The 22,855-nt window shown below is 41.9% G+C and overlaps 1 protein-coding gene across 5 annotated transcripts in view; it reads right to left on the bottom strand.

The window, feature by feature from the left end:
- Positions 1-313: 313 nt before the first annotated feature.
- Positions 314-22,855, bottom strand: part of sorcs2 (sortilin-related VPS10 domain containing receptor 2) — a 298,265-nt gene continuing 275,723 nt past the window's right edge. Inside the window, exons 14-27 of one of the 5 annotated variants that reach the window (XM_065950852.1) lie at positions 22,742-22,849; positions 17,300-17,420; positions 17,060-17,193; positions 16,846-16,965; positions 15,918-16,089; positions 15,643-15,829; positions 13,041-13,174; positions 11,991-12,114; positions 9,316-9,428; positions 8,275-8,397; positions 7,803-7,902; positions 7,210-7,312; positions 5,048-5,253; positions 314-3,849 (exon numbers count right to left, since the gene is read on the bottom strand). In XM_065950852.1, the coding sequence (XP_065806924.1) occupies positions 3,785-3,849; positions 5,048-5,253; positions 7,210-7,312; positions 7,803-7,902; positions 8,275-8,397; positions 9,316-9,428; positions 11,991-12,114; positions 13,041-13,174; positions 15,643-15,829; positions 15,918-16,089; positions 16,846-16,965; positions 17,060-17,193; positions 17,300-17,420; positions 22,742-22,849 (1,810 nt within the window). In that variant the 3' untranslated portion in view covers positions 314-3,784. Of the gene's footprint in view, positions 3,850-4,955; positions 5,254-7,209; positions 7,313-7,354; positions 7,699-7,802; positions 7,903-8,274; positions 8,398-9,315; positions 9,429-11,990; positions 12,115-13,040; positions 13,175-15,642; positions 15,830-15,917; positions 16,090-16,845; positions 16,966-17,059; positions 17,194-17,299; positions 17,421-22,741; positions 22,850-22,855 lie in introns of those variants that run through there. The other 4 variants (XM_020652884.3, XM_065950853.1, XM_020652882.3 and 1 more) reach the window with 4 other exon arrangements.

Below are 22,855 nucleotides of genomic sequence, written 5' to 3' on the forward strand. Positions count from 1 at the left end.
CAAAGCACTTTTACACCGCAGGTCACACCTACACATTCACACAGTGATGGTAGAGGCTGCTGTGTAAAGAGAACATCAGTAATGACTAATCCCATTCGTACACATTCATATGCCGCTGACGAGGCAGCGAGAGCAACTTGGTGTTAGTGTCTTGCCCAAGGACACATCGGACATGTTGCTGCAGGAGCTGGGGATCGAACCCCCGGCCTTCCAGTTGATAGACGATCGACTGACCCACCCCTGTACTACACCAGAAGCTTAAAGTCTTGATGTTGAATATGATGATATGCAGACAAATCAAAACCAAAACACATACAAGTTATGGGAGTGATTTATTCCAGTATGCAGGTTGAGTGCACAACGCTCCCTGATGAGGACACACAATTGTTTTAATAGCAAAACTTAACAAATCGAACGTACCGCAGGAAAGAAGAACAGAATCAAAACAAAACGGTGTGGTCAAAACTGCTTGATTGGTGCCATCAGCTGTGAAACTCCTTCCCTATTATATTGGAATAGCCACCATTCCCACTCTCCGCCCCCCCCCCTCCCCCCCGACACAATGACGACACATCACTAGAAAACTAAGAACAAGTCGACCATGAGCAGAATATGTACAAAAGATGAAGCGTAAACCAGAACGAGTGAATGTGGTCTGTTTGTATCAAATATAAGACGAACTGAGGGGTGGTGCTTGTGGTATTTTTTAGTCTTTAAAGGCCTTTTGTCCAAAGACCTGTCCGTGGAGAGTGTGCGGACTTACTCAGGTACGTGTCTGCAGCTCAGCTTACATCGTTAGTGCAATCACACAACCAATCAAAATGTCATCAAAAAGGCAACAGAAACATTAACCAGTGTTCACACGTGTTGAGAAAAATGACGAGTATATCAAAAATATCCATATACATAGTTTCCACTGTGTCGTCGTGAGTATCTTTATGAGAGAATGAATTAATTTTCAGTTAACGATGAAGACGGAAAAAATTATCTTACACATGAGATCACACCGAAAGAATCGAAAAAATGCGTACATGGGAAGCAGGCAATGGCGTTGATGAAACTGTAAACAGTGAGAGTTTTTCAAATTCACTCGACTCGGTGAAGGTTCACTCTAAAAAACAAAAATAATGCTGTGTGTTTTGGTAGAAGTGTAAAACACTCACACATGTCAAAGGGAGTATGTACAAAGTGGAGATTGATCATATTTACACATTTACATACAAACAAACCAAACCTTTAAGGAGACATGATTCCACTGCGGGCAACGCCTAATATAGGCTGATACACTAAAATATCAACTACACCTTCCCTCCATGACAGCGGCCTTTGTCTCCAGGAGTCTCTCTGATCCAGGACAAGTGGGGGGGGGGGGGGAGGAGGAAGAGGCGTTCTGTTACTAGAAATAAATAAACTCAACAGGTAATGTTACTGAGCAGATTCAGATCTGCTGTTTTAGGCACCATGGGACGGACAAAAAGGTGGTGCTGATTTAAACCCCCCCCCCACTCCCAACAAACTGCTGTGATCTGATCTTAAAACAAACATACAAGTCTTAAGACTGCTCTGGGACTTTAAGCTTTGTTTTTCTTCCTTGTACCTGTGAGTGGGATTTTACAAAAAAGTGCAACACCGCCCTCTTGTGTTTGCATGCTTGTCATTATGCAAATTCACAAGGGTTTATGCAATCCTACATTCCACAGAGAGCATATTATTGCCTGTGAAGAGAGTCATCGTGGGAATAAAAGAGAGATAAACACAAAAAAGAGCAAGAGTAACAATTTCATATCTTTGAAATTCATCATATTCACATGGCGGCCATTTCTCAGTGACCTGGAGCTCATTGTGGCTTCAGAAGCTGCTAGTAAAGTTGTCAACATTGTCCGGTACTTTGTGAGACTACGTGTTTGAAAACCATGCAATCTCTCTGTGATTTTAATTATCCGTAGTATCGAGAAGTAAAGAATCTTTCATTTTGTAAACGTCAGATCCTCAATCATATTTTTAACTGTGAGGAAGAGAGAGACAGCGCTGTCTAGATTGCACACATGCTGATTTATGTTTTTGTGCAGTTTGCATTGTTTTGATAATCATAAACAAGAAGTAACCCAATATCAGATATCAAGGACTTGTTTTTTCCCCTGTGGTACCTCAACAGGTATGATATGGTGCTTAAAAATCTAGTATCGTAAAGCAACCCGAGCTGGTTTTACGTCTGAATTCTGTGTTGAAGGTTCCAAGTTTTATAAACATGTCTGAACATTAAAACGTTAGGATTCGACCACTTCAAATGAGGTGTCAATTAAAAGCTTCATGGATTAGTACAGAGATAATACAGTCAAAAATTTGGAAAAAGTTGGACATTTTCGTCAGCAATCAGTTCATCTTTATGGATGTAATGTGTTTGGATTCAATCTTTTTCTGGATTTGGATTGTAGGGACTGTTTTGATGCAGCAGGATCGTTGTTGTTGGAATATTATGACCGCAAGAGAAGCTACAGTCGACCTTCAGACAGTAAGAAAAATAAATCTTGTTTTCGTTGGTGGTCTGACAGATGCGTAGATTGTGGCTCCTGTGTTGCTTTAGTTTTGAAATGGGCACATGGTCCGAGAGAATCGTAGCTTGCTAGCGTTGTGTAGCATTAGCAGTTATGTAAATTAGGGTGATAACACACTTACAGTCTGCAAGGCGATATCAAAAAAAGTTTCCACTAATTGAAGATTTTCAATTCAGACAGGTGTGTAATGTAGAGTTCTTCATGGCCTCTTAAGACCTCAAAAGCTGTGTTTTTCTTGTTTTTTGATAAAACTGTAAAGTCAATGTTAACTTCAGTTCATTAATAATGGGAGTAAGTGATTAACTGATATCCAGGTCTTTGCTAATGGTTAACACAGTAACATTTCTGTTTAACTGTGCACACCTTTGGAAGCGATCCAAGACCACCTCTTAGGCAATATCGGCTTGCTTGTTTTGTTCCACCACAGAGTGTGATTGCAGTGTTCACATTTGTCCAAACGGACCGGGCAGAGGAGGAGAAACACCCCCTGTTTCAGAGCAACTTCTCCAAACCATCCAGCTGTGAAAGCATCCTTATAAATCCTCTGTTTACAGTGTATGACTTTCTTTCTCAAACATGATAGTGGAAAATAATTACAGCATTCAAGCTTCCCCAGATGAGAACGAAGCCAGAGGTAAATTGGTACCCTATGAATATGGTGAATCTCACTTTACAACCTTGGTCACATCACCCTTTATGCTTTGAGAAAATACAGCAGTCCTCTGTGGCTACGGCCTGCCGGCAATGGATGGTCACACCTTCACCTGCAGTGAGTCATGCTTGCTAATTTTGAGTATTGATAAGTAACAGACAGCGCACACACACTTTTTGTTCTTCAAAAACACAGATAAGTGAGGATTCTCAGTGTGACGTCATTAAAACCTCCGACCTCTAAGGGTGTCAGTGCTCGTCTCCAGGGCTGCTGCAGGAAGTGAAAAAAAAAGAAGTAAAGCAGAGCGCCTCCCATCTCAGATAGAGATGGAGCTGGCGGAAAACCAGGTTCGACATGAAGAAGAAGACAGTCCTTTCTCCAGAGAAATAAAACATGACACCAAAGCTGGAGCAGAAGGGTTGAGGAGGCTGTGGAGCGGAGGTGAAGTGTCCCAAGAAGACGAGGAAAAGACGAAAAAAAAGAGAGAGAGGAGAAAAAAGGAGGAAGGCAGAGTGGAGTCCCTGTGCTCGTTAGCCGGCTAGGCTGAGCTAGCTCGTTAGCGTTGCCATGGCAGCCATCAGCTGGTCAGGTAACTGTGCAGTTCTCTGGAGTTGATGCTCAGGACAACACCTGAGTGGTTGCCTGCCAAAGAGAGGAGAAAGGAGACACCAACTAGGAAATGAGTAATGCTAAAAGAACACACAGTCCATATTAGACACTTTAACGCTTCTGATGTGTTTGACCTTTATCATCAAATCAGAGTGCATCCTAGAGGCTGAACAAATATGAGAAATGCAGCAACTTCCTCATCCATTCAAATCTGAGCTACAGTCCTGAGTGTGGCCAACACATTTTTTAACAGGTAGGTTCTATTTTTCTTTCTCATGCAGTTTAACAAAAAGACCTCAAATACATGTATTGGTTAAAGATCCCATATTCTCCTCATGTTCACCTTTCATGTTGTCAGTCCATGATATCCACAGAGGAGCTTTGCATGACATGCAGCTCAATAAAACTCCTGATTTAAATATTATGAAAAATCCACTTCTACAGTGTTTCTGAGTGTAACCTGAGTGTCTACTGACCCACAAAATGTGAAATAATCCAGTCCTTTGTTTGTGGTCTGCATAAGTCTTACAACACGGAGCGCTGGTGGCGCATTGGTTAGTGTGCGCACCCCATGTATGGAGGCTGTAGTCCTCCAAGCGGGTGGCAACAGGTTCGAATCTGACCTGTGGCCCCTTTCCTGTATATCATTCCCCACTCTCTCTCTTCCTGATTTCTGACTCTATCCACTGTCCTACCTCTTCAACAAAGACAGAAAACGCCCAAAAATAAATCTTAACAAAAAATTAAAAAAAGTCTTACAGTCTAATTTGCTATCCTTGTGATTTCACAGTGGCATTCTGGTAAAAAAATCAAACAAAAAAAAAACTCCCCTCCTGTGTTGTCTCTGGCAGACATGTTTTTAACCCTCTTCTGGTTAAAAACGTATATCAATATATTTTTTAACTCATCAATTTGAATTGTCCCTAATTTGTATTTTTGATTATATCATGAGGCATCATTTCATCCCTATCCACAACACTTAATCAAATAAACATGATATAGTTGATATAGTATATATAAAGTAATGAAATGACTGATTGTCTTGTATATGATGAACATGAAGCGCCTCAACACCAACACTAAAGAGTCTTTTAGTAATACCAGTAATAATGATTAAAAACGGGGAAGTCCTCCAGTACCTTGGTGTGTGTTAGCTGCTGGTGTTAGTGGCTTGGGTTTTAGTAGCAGTGGTTAGTGGTAGTCCTTATAAGGGAACGGAAGGCGGGGCTACCTCCTGCGTTACCTAGAGTCTGCGAGTCCAGGTCGTCGTCGATGAACTCCTCGCCCTGGATGATGTGCTGCGTGTCCTCGCTGTGGTTGACGGGGCTGGTCATCTCCTGCTCCTTCTCGTTGTGCATCTGGGCGTAGACGTTGCGGTTGCCCGGAAGCTTCCTGAAAAACAGCGGGGGATAGGCGTCCTCAGTCCTAAGCAAAGGACTGTGGGATTTGTTGTTTTTGTAAGATGGGGCTGTATTTTTTCACTGCATCGTTTAATTAAAGTGACTTTTTGGTGGATTTTTGTGTTTGGACACAAGGTGGTGCTGCTGGTGTGATAGTGATGTGAAAAGAAATCATGCAGATAAACAAAGTAGTACATTAACATTCATGCAAGCTACCAGGAGGGGGAGGAGGGGTACAGTGCTTAGGAGCTAGCTAACTAGAATAATATATTCATTTGGTTTAATGTTCAGCAGCATTAACCACTATTGTCCTTCTTAAAATCAGAAAACAAGACCGTTTTAAAACAATACAGAGGGTGTGACATCACAGCAGGCAGAAGTCACTGCGTTTACATCAACTAAGGGTCAAAGGGCACAGAGGCTGCTGAGAAGCAGGTTCAGCTACTGAGGGCTGAACTTGAAGTTACTTTAAAAGGATATCAGGTCTGTTGTTTTAAAAACACTATGTGCTCCCACATTTGAATCAGCCTCTGTACACCATGACAGAAGAGTTAATCAACCGCCCTGACAGTCATTATGTTTATGATGTTGTTGAAGGTAAAGTCTTGGTGAGGTCACTTTAGTCAAAATGGTCTCTTAAACCAGATATATGTTGTTCTCTTTCTTCTTGTTGGTTTGGACAGTGCTGAGAGCGTCTTCACACTTAGAGTTTGTTTGCTCTGGTCTGAATCATGGAACGATTGGTTCCATTGTTGCATTGGGACATTTTCAAGCGGGCCAAAACGTGTGATAAGCGCAGAAAATGTTTTCTGATTGGTTGGAATTTCATTTGGGAAAAATCCCAGAAGTACCCAAAGATTAGTGGACTCCTGCCTGGCTGTAGCTGCACTAAAGACACAGTGGACAACTACCACTGGTTATATATAAGAGTGAGTAGATTTCAGGGTTGTTGTGTGATGTTGAACGTTGTGGTTTAATTTTCCATGCGACCAAATCTCTATGAGAATCTACACCTCCTCACTAGTCTAAGATTTACAATGCTGCTGTTGTGGTTGTGAAAGGTTAACAATCCTACCCATAATGCACTGTGTGACTGACTACAGCAGCTGGTCTAATCCAAATAAAACACAATGCTTCCTGCAGTTGGGTCGGATTGAGATCTGTTCACGTTCTTACTCCAAACGAACCGCACCAGAGTCTAAAAAGAAACGGACTGAGATCCACCTTTTCAAGCGGTCTCTGTACGGTTGTTTGATCTGCACCAGGGTTTGATTGACAGCTGTCACACCAGCTCAAACAAACCGCACTAATTTGGTAAACGTTTGCAAGTTGTTTTAACCAAACCAGAGGTAAGGTGTGAAAACGCCCGTAGTTACAGTTTCTCAACTTTTACTTTTACTCTCTCAATGTAGCCTATGATATAAAAAGTAAGCATTACTATCAACTTCTACAAGATGTTGATTTATCATCTTTATGCTACTGATTTTACCAGTCTTTATTTCCCTCAAACTCACTGTTCGTGGTCTGAAACTCAACTATATTATAATTAAAACATCCAAAACTTCAATCAGAGTAGCAGGGAGTTCCTATTGGGTGCTGTCAAAGATTCAGGAGAATGTAACTTGACTAGTAAGAAAATAAAGAATTAAATATTATCTTTAAATATTAATCTTGAGGCTGAAGTTTCTCCACACTTTTGAGAATGGAAATCAAAATATGTTGATTTACAGAAGCTGTTTAATTCCTGTGCTAATTAGCATACAAATCAAATTAAAGTAAAGGATAATCAAGGAACTACTGTACAAACTATTTGAAATAGAAACAAACTATTCCATGAACCAGAGATGTTAGAAAATGGCAATATGTCCATTTTTGGTCAGACAGAATGTTTTTTTGTTTCAGATATAGAGAAGTGTTATTGATCCTAGCCCTGTCTTTGTCCTTCTAAGCTCACTACAGTAAATCTCACAGCTCTTTAAAATGACCAGCTCACCTTTTAAACTTGTACAGGATAAAGGATCCGGTGGCGATGAGGCTGATAAGGAAGATGACCGCCCCAGCCCAAACACCCGGACCTCCAGCAGCTCCATGGTAGCCTTTGAATGACAAACAAACACATGAAAACTATTTTAAAAAATGCAGCATGTTTGCAAAAATCAGGACTTTAAAATAATTTATATTCAGGCAAATCAAGGTAGTATAGTAAGCTGCAGGAGCGAAGAGGCAGGAGTTGTAGGAAGTCTCCTCATGATCAAGAAAACATCTTAACAAGAGTAAGATTATCAGCACGGCACAGCTTAGCACAGAGAGCTTTAAACTGGAAAGCTTTGGACTTGTTAGGGGACCCAGAGAAGAAAAGAGCTCAGCAATCAAAGGGTAGTGAAGTCAGGTGCACCCAGACAGAAAGCTGCAGGTGTGTAGTTCATGAACGCACCATTCTCTGCTGCTGCAGCTGTGGAGTCGTTAGCAATTAGACCTAGCCCTTGGAAATAAATCAATAACGTGCAATTATCATTTAAAAACACATCAGAATCTGTCGAGTTTAAAAGGAGACATAAGGACGTTATGCGTGTAAGATTACAGTACCTGCGTTCGGGTCTGCTAGCATCACCAGCACTTTGAGACCCCCCCGCACCACGAAGCTGACGTTGTTGTCGTTAAAGGCCTGCATGATGGCTGGGATACGCTGAGGAGAAGAAGGAAGTACAGATTCAGACAACTTTATTAATCCCAGAAGGGCTAGATATTGAAAAATACTTGTGAAAATCATTGCAGAAAATTCAACAAGGACTTGATAACAGACATGTGTCTCCGTCTCTGGGATATGACGGGGGTTGAATAATCAAAATACCAAATAATCACACATAGCAGTAAAGGCTAAAGATGTTGTGTTTCTGTATATACTGCCTGTTTTACTTTTCAGTGTGTTTACACTGCATGTTAAAAAATGAAAACATGAGTGGGATTTTCTTCTGGAGCTGCAGAGTTTCTTCCTTTGGTCCTTAAAGACAAAAAAACTAAAATGCATTTGGGGTTTCACTTCTTCTCGTGTTTGTACCTTATCTACAAACATGTTCCTCTTGTCTGGTTTGCTGTCCTGTGGGAGGACGTACAGGTCCGCTGAGGTGGGCAGGCCCGGATTCACCACTGTAACCAGGGACTCCTGAGGGACACCTGTGATCTGAGGACACAGGGTTAAAGGTCAGTCGGGTCTTAAAGCTGCACTCAAATATATGTCTAATGTTGAAAAAATAAATGTCACCTGTAGTGATGGACTCAAAAAAATACTTTTCATTAAGCTTAAGATCAAAGCACATCATAATAAATCCGGCTGCACACTACACAGTCTAAGGCCCGTTTTCCCCCCTTCAATCTTTGGGGGGCGTGGTCAGACTCGCGGCTTGTCACAACGGATTATTTGTCCAATAATCCTCAAGTGTGTAGTGTCACCACGATTATGTTACTGCTCCCGATCGAGTCAGAGCCTCCCCGAATATTTATGATTACAGGTTGAACTTCCTCAGACGGAATACCAGAGTCAGCAGCAGCCAATGAGAGTCGTTATATTTGGATGCAGCACCAATCGGATGTTGCGTACTCTGAAAACTCACCCTCAGCTCGAGCTGCAAATTAAATAAACCTGAACACACAGATAAGGACAGACAGCTGACGACGTCGATAGTCCTCCATATTTGTTTTCCTACTGAAGTCACGACTGATCTCTCAAGTTTCTGTGAGATCTGATGTCTGTGAAATGGTTACTGCTGACTGCAGGTGTGTGGTCTCCCGGTCCGGCTGGATTATTGTCAAACTATCCTTATGTCTGTGGTGTCCCACATTTTTAAAATTGGGTAAGATTTGAAAATCGTCGAGTGTGCAGCCAGCTTAAGAAGGCCATAAAAAAAAAGCATACAAACAGAAAAGATGAGGAAAGTGGATGTTGAAATATAAAGGGGGACAGCTGTAGACTCACATTTTACGACCAAATTGAATTTATTTGGACGTGTTTCCCAAACTAGCTTCTCTTAAGAAAAACTTGAACACTGTTACCTGTGTGTAGGATGTGCTTTAAGAAGTGATTTACCCTTTAAGGTCCTACCTTTGTGAGTATTTTGGTGACCACCTGGCCGATGTCGGCTCTCCACTCGGGGATGTTTGGGTTGAAGCGGTCCAGGTTCCTGCTGAAGCTCAGAGGGATGACCTGGAAGTTATCTGAAATCAGACACAACAGGAGAGTGGTTAGTGGTTAGTATTTCTCCATATACACAAACTCACTTGGTTCAATAATCCACTCTCATGACTTCTCATACCACTGCTATGCTGACGATATCCAGCTCTTCCTGTTATTCTCACCAGACGATGTTACAGTCTCTGCAAGAATCTCATCATGCCTTGCTGATACCGCTAAATGGATGAATGAACTCAATCTTTCAAAGACTGAGCTCCTTGTCATCCCAGCCAGTCCCTCTATGCAACCACAGATCAATATCCAGCTTGGAACAACCAAACTCATGCCCACAAAGTCTGCCCGGAACCTGGGTGTCATGATTGATGACCAGCTAACTTTTAAGGGTTAAGTAGCCTCGATTGCCCGGTCATGTCAATTTGCCCTGTACAACATCAAGAAGATCAGCCCTTACCTGTCAGAACACGCTACACAGCTCCTGGTACAAGCTCTTGTGATATCACACATCGACTATTGCAACTCTCTGCTGGCAGGTCTTCCTACATGCACTATCAAACCCCTGCAGATGATAGAAAATACAGCAGCACGACTTCAACCTTACTAAAAGAGCACATGTCACTCCGCTGTTCATCTCCTTTCACTGGCTCCCAGTTACTGCTCGCATCAAATTTAAAACTCTCCTGCTCGCTTACAAAACAGCGACTAAAACGGCTCCTCCTTACTTTAACTCTCTCATCCAGGTCTACACTCCCTCCCGTCCACTACGCTCTGCCAATGAAAGGCGTCTGATCCAACCTTCACAACAGGGTCCTAAGACGCTGACTAGACCCTTCTCCTCTGTCGCCCCCCGGTGGTGGAACGAACTTCCAAACTCCATTCAATCTGCAGAGTCCCTCTGTACCTTTAAGAAAAAGCTAAAGACCCAGCTCTTTCATGAATACCTACTAACTTAATGATGATGGTCTCCATATTATTGATAATGATGATGGTTGTGACGATTGTTTTTGTTTGATAACGATGACTTATACATCATCACTCATACATTAGCTCACCCAATAACCAAATCACGCATCTTCCTTCCCGGCCTTTTCTGTTGTGCAAAAAATGTATACTAAGTACATTGAAATGCTTGTCAGACTTTATGAAAAACTTAACTAAGCCACAAATATTGCACCATGAGTTCTGAGTACTAAACAGCAGGAACAATCCAAATCTAAAGGTGTATAAATCAAGTGCTAAAGAGGGGCTTTTGGTGGTGTTGATTTGGTGCCCCCTTGTGGAGAAAGTGGGACCTTTTTTCTCTTGGCTGATTTTGTTTTTCACGTGTCAGAAACTTTTTCTGCTATAAAATATTCTCCTCCTGCTCTTTCTAAACAGTCAAATGTCTCGGTGTGGAAAGTGGAAAGTAAACATTTGTTCCTGCACACAGCCGTCACTTCATCAGATACTCGTCTCAGAGGAGCGCGTCAGACATGAATAAAAAGGACATCATCAATCTTACAGCTGGCGGTCTTGTTTGCTTTTGTAGCTCATAAAGAGGCATCAATATTCATTTCTGTCTGTTTCACAACCAATTAAAAGCTCTTCACAGAGGCTTCAACGAAGCTGATGTTACATGGATGTATTAGTTGAAGCATTAACTCCACTGTCACTCAAGAAACAAAAGCTCTTAAATAAAACAAGCTCATCCGCTATAAAAAGAAAACCTGACATCATTCTTCCTGTGGCACACTTTCTCAACAACAGATGTGATCAGACGATGTTTTAAGACAACACAGAGAAAATGTCACCCAGCATGTTTGTCTCCTTTGTGACTGAATGAGTCATGAACTAAATATAACGTTTAACTTTCACTGTCCTAATTCTGAGTTTGACAAATTAGGAATTTATGAATTTTCACAATTCCCAGCTGCCATTGGGCGAGAGGCGGGGTTACACCCTTGACTGTGCGCAGGTCAATCCCAGGCGTGACACAAAAAGGTATCCAAGGCAAGCACATCAAGCCAATTGTTTAAAAAAACAACAACGTTGTTTTGCCTAAAATACTCAAGCAGCTTTGGGATGCATTGCTGAGAGGAGATCAGTCGTACAAACGGCCACACTCGATCTGAAAACTGAGGGAGGCGAGGAGGTGCTTTGAGGGACAGCTTTGTTTTGGTCTCAGAGAGCGGAGCTAAAGTGTGACATCTACTGGACATCTATAGTGAGAGTCACATAATATACATTTAACACGTGGACAAAAAAAGACAATCCACAATCCTGAAAAAGTGAATCAAACTGGGATTAAAAAATAAAGAAAAAAAAATGTTTACAGGTCCTCTTGATGTCAAACCTGACAAACAGTGGAGACCTTTACCAAATCCTGACGTAGTTGTTTCAGCATCATCTCAGCTCCATGTCCTCAAAGTGAATCAATATCTAACTAACTTCTTGTGTAAACACATTTTCTCCCTCTCATCTTAAGAACGGATCAAAAGCACAGAGATGAACAATAACCAACCAGATCCATACAAAGCCAAAGCACAAAATATTTCCCATTCTTTGCCATTCCTGTACTTTCTTTTCTACATTCAATGACAATGACTTACCGTAGACTCGGACGGTCCTGGTGTCCTGCACCATGGATCGGCCGTTAGAAGCCTGGACGGTGACCGAAACGTCTCCAGTCTCTGTGAAACGAGTCAGAAGGCTGTTCTGCAGAGTCAGCTTCGGCTGCAGGAGAAAAAACAAAAAAGTCCTCTGTTAGTCGATCAACAGTGCACATGTTCTTCTGATAAGTAGATCTTCATTATGAACCTATTCTCTACAGTCTTTACAGCTACTGTTGAGGTTAATGTCACTCTTCTTTTTGTGTAGTTTTCAGATGCATGAGGTCATCGTTTAAAGAGAAAACCTCTAAAATTCAACTGTGCACTTCCTGTCGAGCAACAAAACGGCAGACAGATGGCGAGTGAGACCAGCTGGTGAAGCTAGAGGAGCGTTGAGCAGCTGAAGAGATATTTATGTATCTTTAGTTGTTAAACCAAGCGCATAAGAGATCACTTCTTGCAGGTTTAACTATATTTTCTACAAAACACTACATTACATTTCCTCACATTACTATGGAGCTTTTTGGAGTCTTTGAGCGCAGCGGTTTTGGCCTTTGCTTGAAAAAGAAACTGCAAAATCCCAGCAGTAGCATGAGCTGTTGTTAGACAGGAAACAGCAGATTTATTTAGCAGCCAGCTGGTGAACATGCAACATATACAGTATATTTCCTCAAGTTGATGGAGACCAAAGCAAAGCAAAGAGGTGAACTAATTAATCCACTGCCTTCTGAGTCTGCCTTCTCACCGTAAACAATAGGACATGGAGCGAGAAAGCCTGAGACACCCAAGCCCTTCCAGAGAGGGGGCGTGGTCAGACACAGCTCATTTACATATTTAAAGGTACAGACACAGAAACAGTCTGTTCTGAGCAGAGCTGAAATAGAGGGGTTTATAGACATGATCAAATACAGGATCAGAGTGGATTTAGAACAAGAAACTTCACACACATGTTTTGAGGAGCTCTGACACTTATTGAAACTGGTTTAGACTTATTCAGCTTGTTTTTCCACCCCGCAAAGACAAACTAATGTAACTTAGTGTGTCCTTTACCTGCAGGTTGTTTCCTATCCACCAGTAGAAGACGGTCATGTTGGCTTCAGTAGGAAGAACTATGGCTGTCAGATTCACCTGCTGGTTTCTCCTGGCGATGGGAACCACCTCCAAGTGAACCTCCTGCAGTGGGGCTGCAACAAAAGAAAAGAAAATTATACTGTAAGATATAAAAAGTAACATTGGTATCAAACTGATTACTGGTAAAGGCTCTGAAATAAAGTCGATTTCTACACAAGAAAGCCAAAAAAGAACATCTTCGGCAAAACCTCATTGAATCGTGATTTTAAAAAAGGAGGTGGTCTTAGTAAATCTCCATCTAGAGTCTTCATGATCAGCTCTATATCTCAAAAAGAAGCAGCTCTGAGAGTTTTAAACCTGAACAGAGGCAGAGCCATGAAAAGGTAGAAGACTAAACAAAACAAAGAAGATCCTCAAATCCCCTGCGACAGAAACACAATAGATTTGTCTTCCTTGATAACGTTGAAGCCTCAGACTCCCGTCTGCAGCAGGGAAGTATTTTTACCTGGAAAATAAAATATGAAGTGAGATTCAAAGCAAGGGGTGAGCGTTTGAGAAAACCAGACATATCAGAGGAGATTGAAGCGGCTGCGAAAAGATGTTTTCATCATTTTTCACTTCTTTAAGGCCTTGAAAAAAGAAAACGGGTCAAATGCAGAGTGTGCAGGTTTCCGACGTGTCATGTCTGAGTGCAGAGAATCAGAGACACAGAACTGGAATAACCTGATACTTAAATTCCTGAAGATTTGACTTGATTATGTCACAATGCATTATTTTGCTAAAATGGTGGTTAATGCTTAATAACCAGGATGTTGACAACGTCTCCCTGGTTCGATGCATACCTTCAGTTCAGCTGCTGGTACCGAAAAAAAGAGAGAAAACATCTTTGAATAACACATAAATAAGCCCTTTAGAATAAGGAGCTTAATCGTTTTCATTCTTGTCAACATATTACTCTTCTTCCCTGTGGTATTACAAATGTTTCTGATGCACAAATCGTTAATTAGCGTTGTGTATTATTGATCAAAACTGCCCACAGGAGCGTTTGGAAAGATTTTAACATACTTGTCAATATTCATTTAAATCCCAAGATTTAAAACCGAAGTTGGATCTTAAAGGTAACTGCTGTAGTTTGAAACCTGATCCTGTTTTTAACAACAAGATGTGTCGCTTATCAACAGGCAAGGCAGGCAACTGCTTGGGGCCCCAGACCAGTAGGGGGCCCCTGAGGGCTCACAGACTTTAAATCAAAGCAGTGGCTCAAAGTGGGAACATCGTTGACCTGCTAAGTAATGCATGCATCGTTGCTGTAAAAACCAAAGTTTGTTAATGAAAGTCAACAAAGAAAAATGAAGAGGAACTATCGGTCTATGGGAGAGAAAAAAAAGGAAAAAGGAAAGAGGAAGAGGAGTAAGCGTTGGGACACTGGTGGACATGATGGTTAAGAACGCTGGTCCGAGGGGCCCCCAATTGATTTTTGCCCAGGGCCCCAACAGACTCTAGAATCAACACTGTTAACAACACAACATAGTGATGAAAGGTACGATATGATACGACCAACAGGACAGGAAAGTAAATAATCAGAAACAGACGTGTTTCAGCACAAGGCCTTCATCAGCATTCAAGGCCCCGTGCTGAAACATGTCCGTTGTTGATCTGTACGCTGCTGCTTTAGCCAGATAAAACACACTTTGAAGAACATTTAGTGTTCTGACTTTTAGTCTTGTTGCGGTCGTGCACCTGAAAACTTATAATACGGTTTAGTAGTGCTCCTTTTTTGCTGTTTTGAACAGAGAAACACCTACCAGTTCAAAATCATACAAAGAACAAAAACATTGGCGCAAATGTGCCAAATCAACGTACTTCCCCTATGTGGGCGTTCAGTTGACCGAACAGCACAAGTTTGTTTTTGATATTCATATTTTTATAAGTAGGCTTCATCTGATTAATGAGCCTGCTCTCCTCGCTCCACAACCTGGATGTTAACAAGTACAGTGAACAGAAAGAAGCTCACAAAAGCAGCGCAGTTCAGAAAATTTTGGTTTAAAGGTATGTAGGCTGTGTCAGGTTAAACTGGAATATCGGCTGGAGCATAATGTAACCACATTTAGCACGGGCATGTGGATGATAAGCTGCAGAGAGGACAGAAGCCTAGTGATGTTAGCAATGCTAAATTAGATTGTTTACCCCCAAATATTTTGAGATACATTGCACTCGATTTTAACTGTCTTATGAGTGTTTTCTTACATTTAGACTTGATGGTAAGTCTTCATCAAAAGTTCTGTTTATCCGACAAGGAAAGTAGTTGCCTAGGAACATGGCTAATTTTTACCCTGCTGAAATACTACAGTTGCTTGTCCAAGTTGGCCCACTCAGCAGGCTTTCTAGCATTATTGTGTGCTGCACAAACAGTGTGAGGATCGTCACTAACCTAACAAAGTTGATGTTTATTTTTGTAATTGACTTGAATAAAGAGATAAGAGCTACCCGGGAGAGAACACTACTACCTTTAAAAAACAAATACACGACCATAGTTGTTTCATAATAGAGCCAAACATTTGTAACAATCTGGGGGGCTGACCTGTGACCTGGATGTACATGGTGGCCTCGTCGTGCCCCGCCATGTTCTCAGCCATCACTGTAACTTTGTAAACTCCTGGCTGTTCGTAGCGATGCTGGATGGGCTCGTCCGTCACTGTAAGGTTCTGGTAGATGGCCCGGACCCCGTCGCCGAGGTCCACCTGGTATTTGGTGCTGCTGGTGTCTCCCTGTCAGAATGAAATCAGGACTTTCAGCCCAAATAAAATGGAAGGAAGTAAACTAAGACAATTAATGACAAAACAACTTCATGCCTACCTGTTCCTGGTGGACGATAAATGTGATGTCATCACCAGGTGCCACGGCCAACATCTGCCCTTTGATGCCGACCTGCAGTCCTTTAGGGGGCAGCAGAGGACAGTTGTGCTGCTTGGCACTCTGCTCCTTGTTCACCCCACCTTCACACGTGTTGGATATCACCTTCCTGTAGCTGGAAGACGGACGAACACAATGCAGGTGTGTCAGGAAGGGGATTTTTGGACGAAAAAAAATACTAATTTATATTTATTTGATGAAGATGAAGTTGGTAATAGGAGGTAGTTAGCTTAGCAACAAGTCTGGAAGTAGAGGAAATAGCTAGCGTGACCAAAATAAAAATAAAAAGTATATTCAACATAGCTTGAAAATTTTAAGAAAGAGCAGCAGTTAGCCAAAGGAGGCAGTTAGCTTAGCATCAAGACTGGAGGCAGGGTGAAGCAGCTAGGCTAGCTGGGACTTAAGTTTGAAAGGTTACATTAAAGGGATAATCTGGTACTTTTGAAGTGGGGTTGTATGAGGTGTTCGTGAATATATGAGCCACCAGAGATGTTAGCTCGTCCCCTCCATTGAGAAAACAGGCATGAACAGATAACTTCACAGACAGAGCTGGTTAGCTTAGCATGAGGATTGAAGCAGGAACAGCTTGTCTGACTTTTTCCAAACTCAAGAAAAGATAACTTTGTTTAAGGAGCTGGCAACAGGAGGCGGTTGGTTTAGCATTAAGAATGGAAACCAGGGGAAACAGCTAGCCCCCCCCCCACCCCTGCTGTCACTCTATCACTAAGCTCGGTAAAATCTTGTCCCCAAATGAAACCCACTTTCTGTTCCTACTGCTGAATAGAAAATGAAAATGCTTTTTTCAGATGTTTCCAGAAAATATGCAACTTATTTTCTCTGTATATCGGAGGTTAAGTGTACATGTACAGACCCAGTGCTGGACTCGTAGGTTTGTCTTAGATGGCAGTCTTCAGGTGGTGAATCTGGATCATGCCAGAAGTCAGCGAAGCAGCGTTTGCCCTCCATTTGGGACCGTTCAAAACCATAGTCACTACACACACAGAGCAATATTATTATAACAACAATAATCTTGGGTAATAGGATGGAAGAAGTATTTTCTTTATATCTGTGCAGTCAGTCCCCACCAGTTGAAGTCTTTCTCCGTGCATTGACAGGGTTTAGAGGTCAGAGTCGACGTGTAGCTTTTCCCTTTGATACAGAACGCCGTGTCCTTCCTTTTTCTGAAACTCCGCTCCTGGCCCATAATGCACTTCTCTCCCTAAGAGTGACCGTGGAAAGGAAAGAATTCTGGTTGCAGATTCATTCACACGAGCACAGTAAGTATTTGTATTTACACTTTAGGTGTCTGTGTGTTTGTGTGTTACCTGCAGGTCTGTGAGCTGCCAGGAGTCGTAGTCAGCCTCCGTACACTGACGGGGAAAAGACTGCCTGAAGTCCACCTTGACCAACTCCCAGTCTGACCTGTAGCTGATGTGGCCGAACACACTGTGAACACAAATCACAGGTACACAGTTAGAAAGCCTTCAAACATTACCATCAAATCTTTAATATGTAATAATAATAATAATAACTTGTATTTATATATCGCCTTTCAAGGAACTCAAGGCCACTTTACAATGGTAAGTCACACCAGTATGCAATCTTTATCCCGACTCTCTTTCTGCATCAAATGTGGATTATAACTCCACTATGAGGATAAAATATATATCAATCATGAAAAGCCTTTAAAACGTCTGTTAGCTGCAGTTTCCTCTCCCCACCACTAGAGGGCGGTGTGGTACAGCTCAAAACTTAAAATGTCTACCATTCCCTTTCCTGAACGCTGCTGTTTCTCCCTTTTGTGTCTGTCAGAGTATTTTTTTGAAGCAGACTGATGTGACACAAGTCAGGGACTCCGACACATGTTGCCGTGCCGATGGCTGCTTTTGTCATCTCGTTGGAGTGCAAGGCGAGCATGACTAATGGCGTCCTCACCGACGTCGCTAAGGGGAACTGATGGATGTTTTCTGCTGTTGAATCACAAACACTGATGTGTCAACCTCTCCTCCTTTTACCTGTGTTCATCTGGGAGGGACTGTCTGCTGCTCTCCACTCTGTTTGTCTCTCATCTCTACCTTTAGTTTCTTGTACTTCTGATCTTGACCTTTTCAGGCATTTTGCTATGAGGGTGAGTTCACTCAAATTTCCAATAGTCACATTTTTCACACCAGCTGCGGCCAAATTGATTTAATTCGCTAATTATTTGGGGTAAAATCAACATTTTTGGTTCCGAGAAATGACTTTACGCACAATGTTATGCATCCAGCAGGTCCTGTTGGCACTCAGCAGCTTCATTATATTTTGCCCAGAGATGTCTAATTAATTTGGAAACATGAACTTTTTAATATAATAATGGAAAAATGAATTAAATAACCAAAACTATTTTTAGGTTAAGATTTTTAGGTCCCTAAAAGACAACCTTCAAAGAATTACAACTTGAGAGAAATGTATTCATCACTTAAAGGAAATTTGAAGTGCTGAAGGGATTTCTTTTTCACTGGAGAAAACACTTTTTTAACTCCAGGAGCATCATGCCTGCACTGGAAATAATTTTGAAATCTACTACAATTCAAATAACTTCAATAACATGACTTCTTTTAATACTAGAACTTGAGGTTGTGGCGCACCTAAGCCTCTTGTGGTGCAAACAAGTATTACAACAACAAAACCTGATGAAAAACACTTTAAAGTCAAAGAGACTGCAATTGTTTATCAGACCTAGAAATGGAGTCGCAATATTTTTACCATCTGCTGACTAGAAAAAAAAAGCTGGGCTTAAAGTCCTAACAGCTGCAAGTTGGTCTTTCTATGTTTTTGGTGTGAATGAAACTTGCTCATAGATTGAATGGAACCAAACACCTTTTAACACACTACGTACATAACATAGGGTGACCATATTTTTAAACCTCCAAAATCTGGCAGGGGTTTTAAGGCAGTTCTTAACATGATCCTTGTAATTTGGCAATTTAAACTCTTTATAACCTGGTCCATGGGATGCACACTATTATGCTGAGTCACAATCAACCCTTCTGCTTTGTGTGTGCATTAAATCCCTGCAGCCTCAGACTTAATTTGGCACTGTTTTCTAGGTCTGAATAGCCACTCCAGAGCTTTAAGAGCTCTATTAGTGGACAAACAATCACTCCAATCGGCTGAGTGAAGAGAAAACAACATTCATTAGCAGCGCAGAATGTGCTTCTTCTGTTTTCCTCATTTAAACACATAGCTTAGAAGGTGTTTGCAAGTCATTTCTACTCAAATGTTGGCGCTGAATGACGGCTCCCCCACCTGTCCTTGGTGCTAAGTCACTGCTCAAAGACTTCATTACGGGATGGCAGGCTGCGCCGTCAAAAATCGAAACTCAGTGGCAAGGAAATAGACCCTGGCTAATCTGTCAGACACGAGCTGCCCTCAACACTCCTCCTTGGCCGACGACCCTATCTGTGCGGAGCAGGAAGGGCTGCCGTATATTCGCTGTGTGTGTGTGTGTGTGTGTGTGTGTGTGTGTGTGTGTGTGTGTGTGTGTGTTTGTGTCAAACCAGAGAGTGTGTGTCTGACACATGGCAGATAATGGCAAGTGACTCTGAGTCTTGAAGCCTTGACTGCATGTGTGTGTGTGTGTGTGTGTGTGTGTGTGTGTGTGTGTGTTTGTGTGTGTGTGTGTTTGTGTGTGTGTGTGTTTGACCATCTCTTTGCCCTTCTCAGCGGATTACAGCTGGAAGCTGGCCTTATCTCTGGGCCAAAGCTGGAGTCTGAGATGATGCGACAAGTCTCACTGCGGCTAACTTACTGATGGAAAGATTGCAAAGAGACAGAGGGAGAGACTACATTCCTTTGAGATAAGAACTCTTGAAGCCTCTATCAACTTTTGGAGGCCGCTGATGGCCCGACAACTTTGTCACAATGTTCAATATTCAGAACAAGTTTCGCACCAAACAATCGTCAGGATTAAGAAATTTGCTCCACAAGAAATGGAGTGACAAAAAAGCATCTCATGTTAATACGAGAGATAATTATAATGATAAATCTACAACCATTGGACGTATAGCTCTTCTGATTACACCTTCAAAATCACACTCTGCCATCATTACATATAAACCAATATAAGGGGAATAAGAACATTTTAGATCTGGTATCACCTGAATTTAAATGTGTTAACACAGGAGCCACTTAAGGAATTTAAATCTTAGCTTTTCAGTCCCTACATATTCTGATTTTATAAAATCAGCTCTTTTATTTCATCATTTGTAACGTATATACAGCCATGTCTCATCAACCTTTTTTTTGCTTTTCTTGGATTATGGAGATGTGCTGTACTGTAAACATGCGCCTCAGCCAGATGTTTACAGTCATTGGACACCATGTATCACTGTGACATCATTGAGATTTGTGACTGGTTGTAGGTGCCTTAGTCATCACTGTGACTTGTACACTGATTGGCCATCCTTGAAGGTATGCAGGTTCATACACCGGCTGAGTCTTCTTTCTGAAGCTCTTCTTGGTTTAGTCCTCTTTTATTTATGTTCAGACCTCCAGAGATCCAGGAGCCACTATGCATTGTGTTCCTGTGATGTTTTTTTTAACCTGTGTATTCCTCGTGTCCCCACTGAGCTTGTGATAAGAGCGTTTAGTTTTGCTGCTCCCTCCGCAGGGAACTGTCTCCAGAATGACCTGAAACTGGCAGAAACTTTCACTAGAAGCATTTGGCTCGATCTTAAAAGACAAACAACATGAGACCATTGGACAGTGCCTGATGTGTTTTTAATTTGTAATCCATGTACACAACTTTTGTCCTTTTATCTGCAAACCAATTTGCACATTTCAATTGTTGTTGCTCTTAACTTATTGTTCGTGAAGGGTTTCTTAATCATGTAATGTTTACGATGACGTGTGCGGCTGCTGCCCTCTTGGTAAAGTGTTGTAGTACTCAAAATGGGTCTAGTTGTAAAAAAAATGGGTCTAGTTGTAACATAGTTCTCAAGACCACTTTTAGAAGGTCTCAGGTTCGTCTGGGAATCAAAAGCATTTCTACTACGTCTTGTGTCGGCCTCAGACTGGTCAGACTTCAGATTTTAAATCAAGACCTGTTAAGAAGGAAAACACCTTTTACTAAAAGAAGAAATAACTTTAATTCATCGATATTTCGATTTTTAACCCCTGGCTACGGCTGCAACCTTCCCGATGATACGGTCTATGTGAGTGACACGCCTGCTGCGAACAAGATGATTTTTCTGTGATATTTCAGGTCTTGGTCTTGTCTCAGTCTCACCCTGCCTTGGTCTTGGTTTTGACTCTGTCCCTGTCCCTAAATGTCTTGGTCTTGTCTCGGTCTTGGAGCATGTCGTGGTCTTGACTACAAGACTACCTCTTCAGTCAGGTCAGGTCACCCTGGTGAAAGAGATCTGGATCTCAATGTGTTAATGTTCTGGTTAAATAAATGTTTAATAAAAATAAACAAAATGTGGTTGTATTGCATTGTAATTTTCCGGGGCGAACAAACTTTGAATCAATAATTTCTGTTGTCATGATATTTCACTCTGGATTGAACGGAATTGACAGAGTGACAAACTGAAATAACAAAGCCAAAAGCCAAGCTGTCACTGAACATCTCTGGACTATATTTAATCAATCTGACAACGTGCAACACATCAAAATGTGTTAAAGCAGACAAGCCTGTGTCGAAGTCATGTCTGAGTATTGATAAAAGAACCAAAACCATAAAGAGCCTCCTGAAGACAGACAAGGAGCCCGGCTAAAAGACAAACAAAGATAGAAAGCTAGACAGTAACGCAGAGATTAAAATAAAAATGTCAGAGTGGAGAAAAGCCAGAGAGGAGTGGAGGGCAGAGGGCAGATACTGTCCTCCTCTCCCATCAGCCTCTGCTGCGACGGCAATCAAACCCTCCTGAGGTGAAGTGAGAGGACGGCTTTGCAGGAAATCAGGAGTGAGGGTAGCTGCTTTAAGTGCCTCAAAATTGGGGCGTCCCGCTCCAACGGATGGAGAGAGAATTGTTGTGATGGGAGAGAAAGTTCTCTTGGGAGTTGTGTACTTATCTTAGACAACCCTCTTAGACAAGTCACCCAAACCAAGAGTGTGACAGAGGAGTGAAGGTCTTTCTTGATTTTAGACACTGTAGGCTTAGATTTCAGGTGTTTGTGGGGATTTTAAGTCTTTAGACCTTTAACCTTTTAACCATTTAACTTTGCTTATTTAGATAGTATTGTCAAGGCTCAATTCTGCTCAATGTCCGACACGCATACATCATTCTGTCTGTACTCATTTTGTCAAGATTTCTGCAGGTTATCCAGAAGCTTGCTGTTACAGACCAAACGCTGCAAAACCACTGATATCCTGGTGGCAGTGTCGAGCAGTGTAACCAAAAGTGCAAGCCAGACCAGCGAAGGAAAACAGCTGAACCTTTTGAGGAAATATTGTGCAAATTGATAAGAAATTATAAATATATATTTGATGTAACCTCCCCGGGCACAGGGCCGAACATCGACGACAGAACAGCCAGGTGGAGATCAGACGGGAACTGAATGTCAGCTGTGTCAGCGATGAAGAAGTGGAGATCCGTACGGACAGCGCCCTCTAGGGGATGCATTGTTAAACGTCCATCCCAACGTAAAGGGATGGGTAGTGATGGTTATATCCTTTAAAACACACATATCTTTTTCCACACATAAAGGAAACATACATAAGCCTTTATGATGATTTGGTAGCTCTGAAAGAGGAATTTCTTCTGCTGAGTTTGTGTTTTACTCACGTCATAACCAAGGTCTCATCTCCCGGCTCACTTAGGAGTCCGTCAACGAAAACAGAGGTACTGGTGAAGTTGTGCACGGTCCACGTCCGTCCTTCATCGATGCTAAACCTGTGG

Source organism: Labrus bergylta, chromosome 22, assembly GCF_963930695.1.
Source record: "Labrus bergylta chromosome 22, fLabBer1.1, whole genome shotgun sequence".
Classification (NCBI taxonomy): domain Eukaryota; kingdom Metazoa; phylum Chordata; class Actinopteri; order Labriformes; family Labridae; genus Labrus; species Labrus bergylta.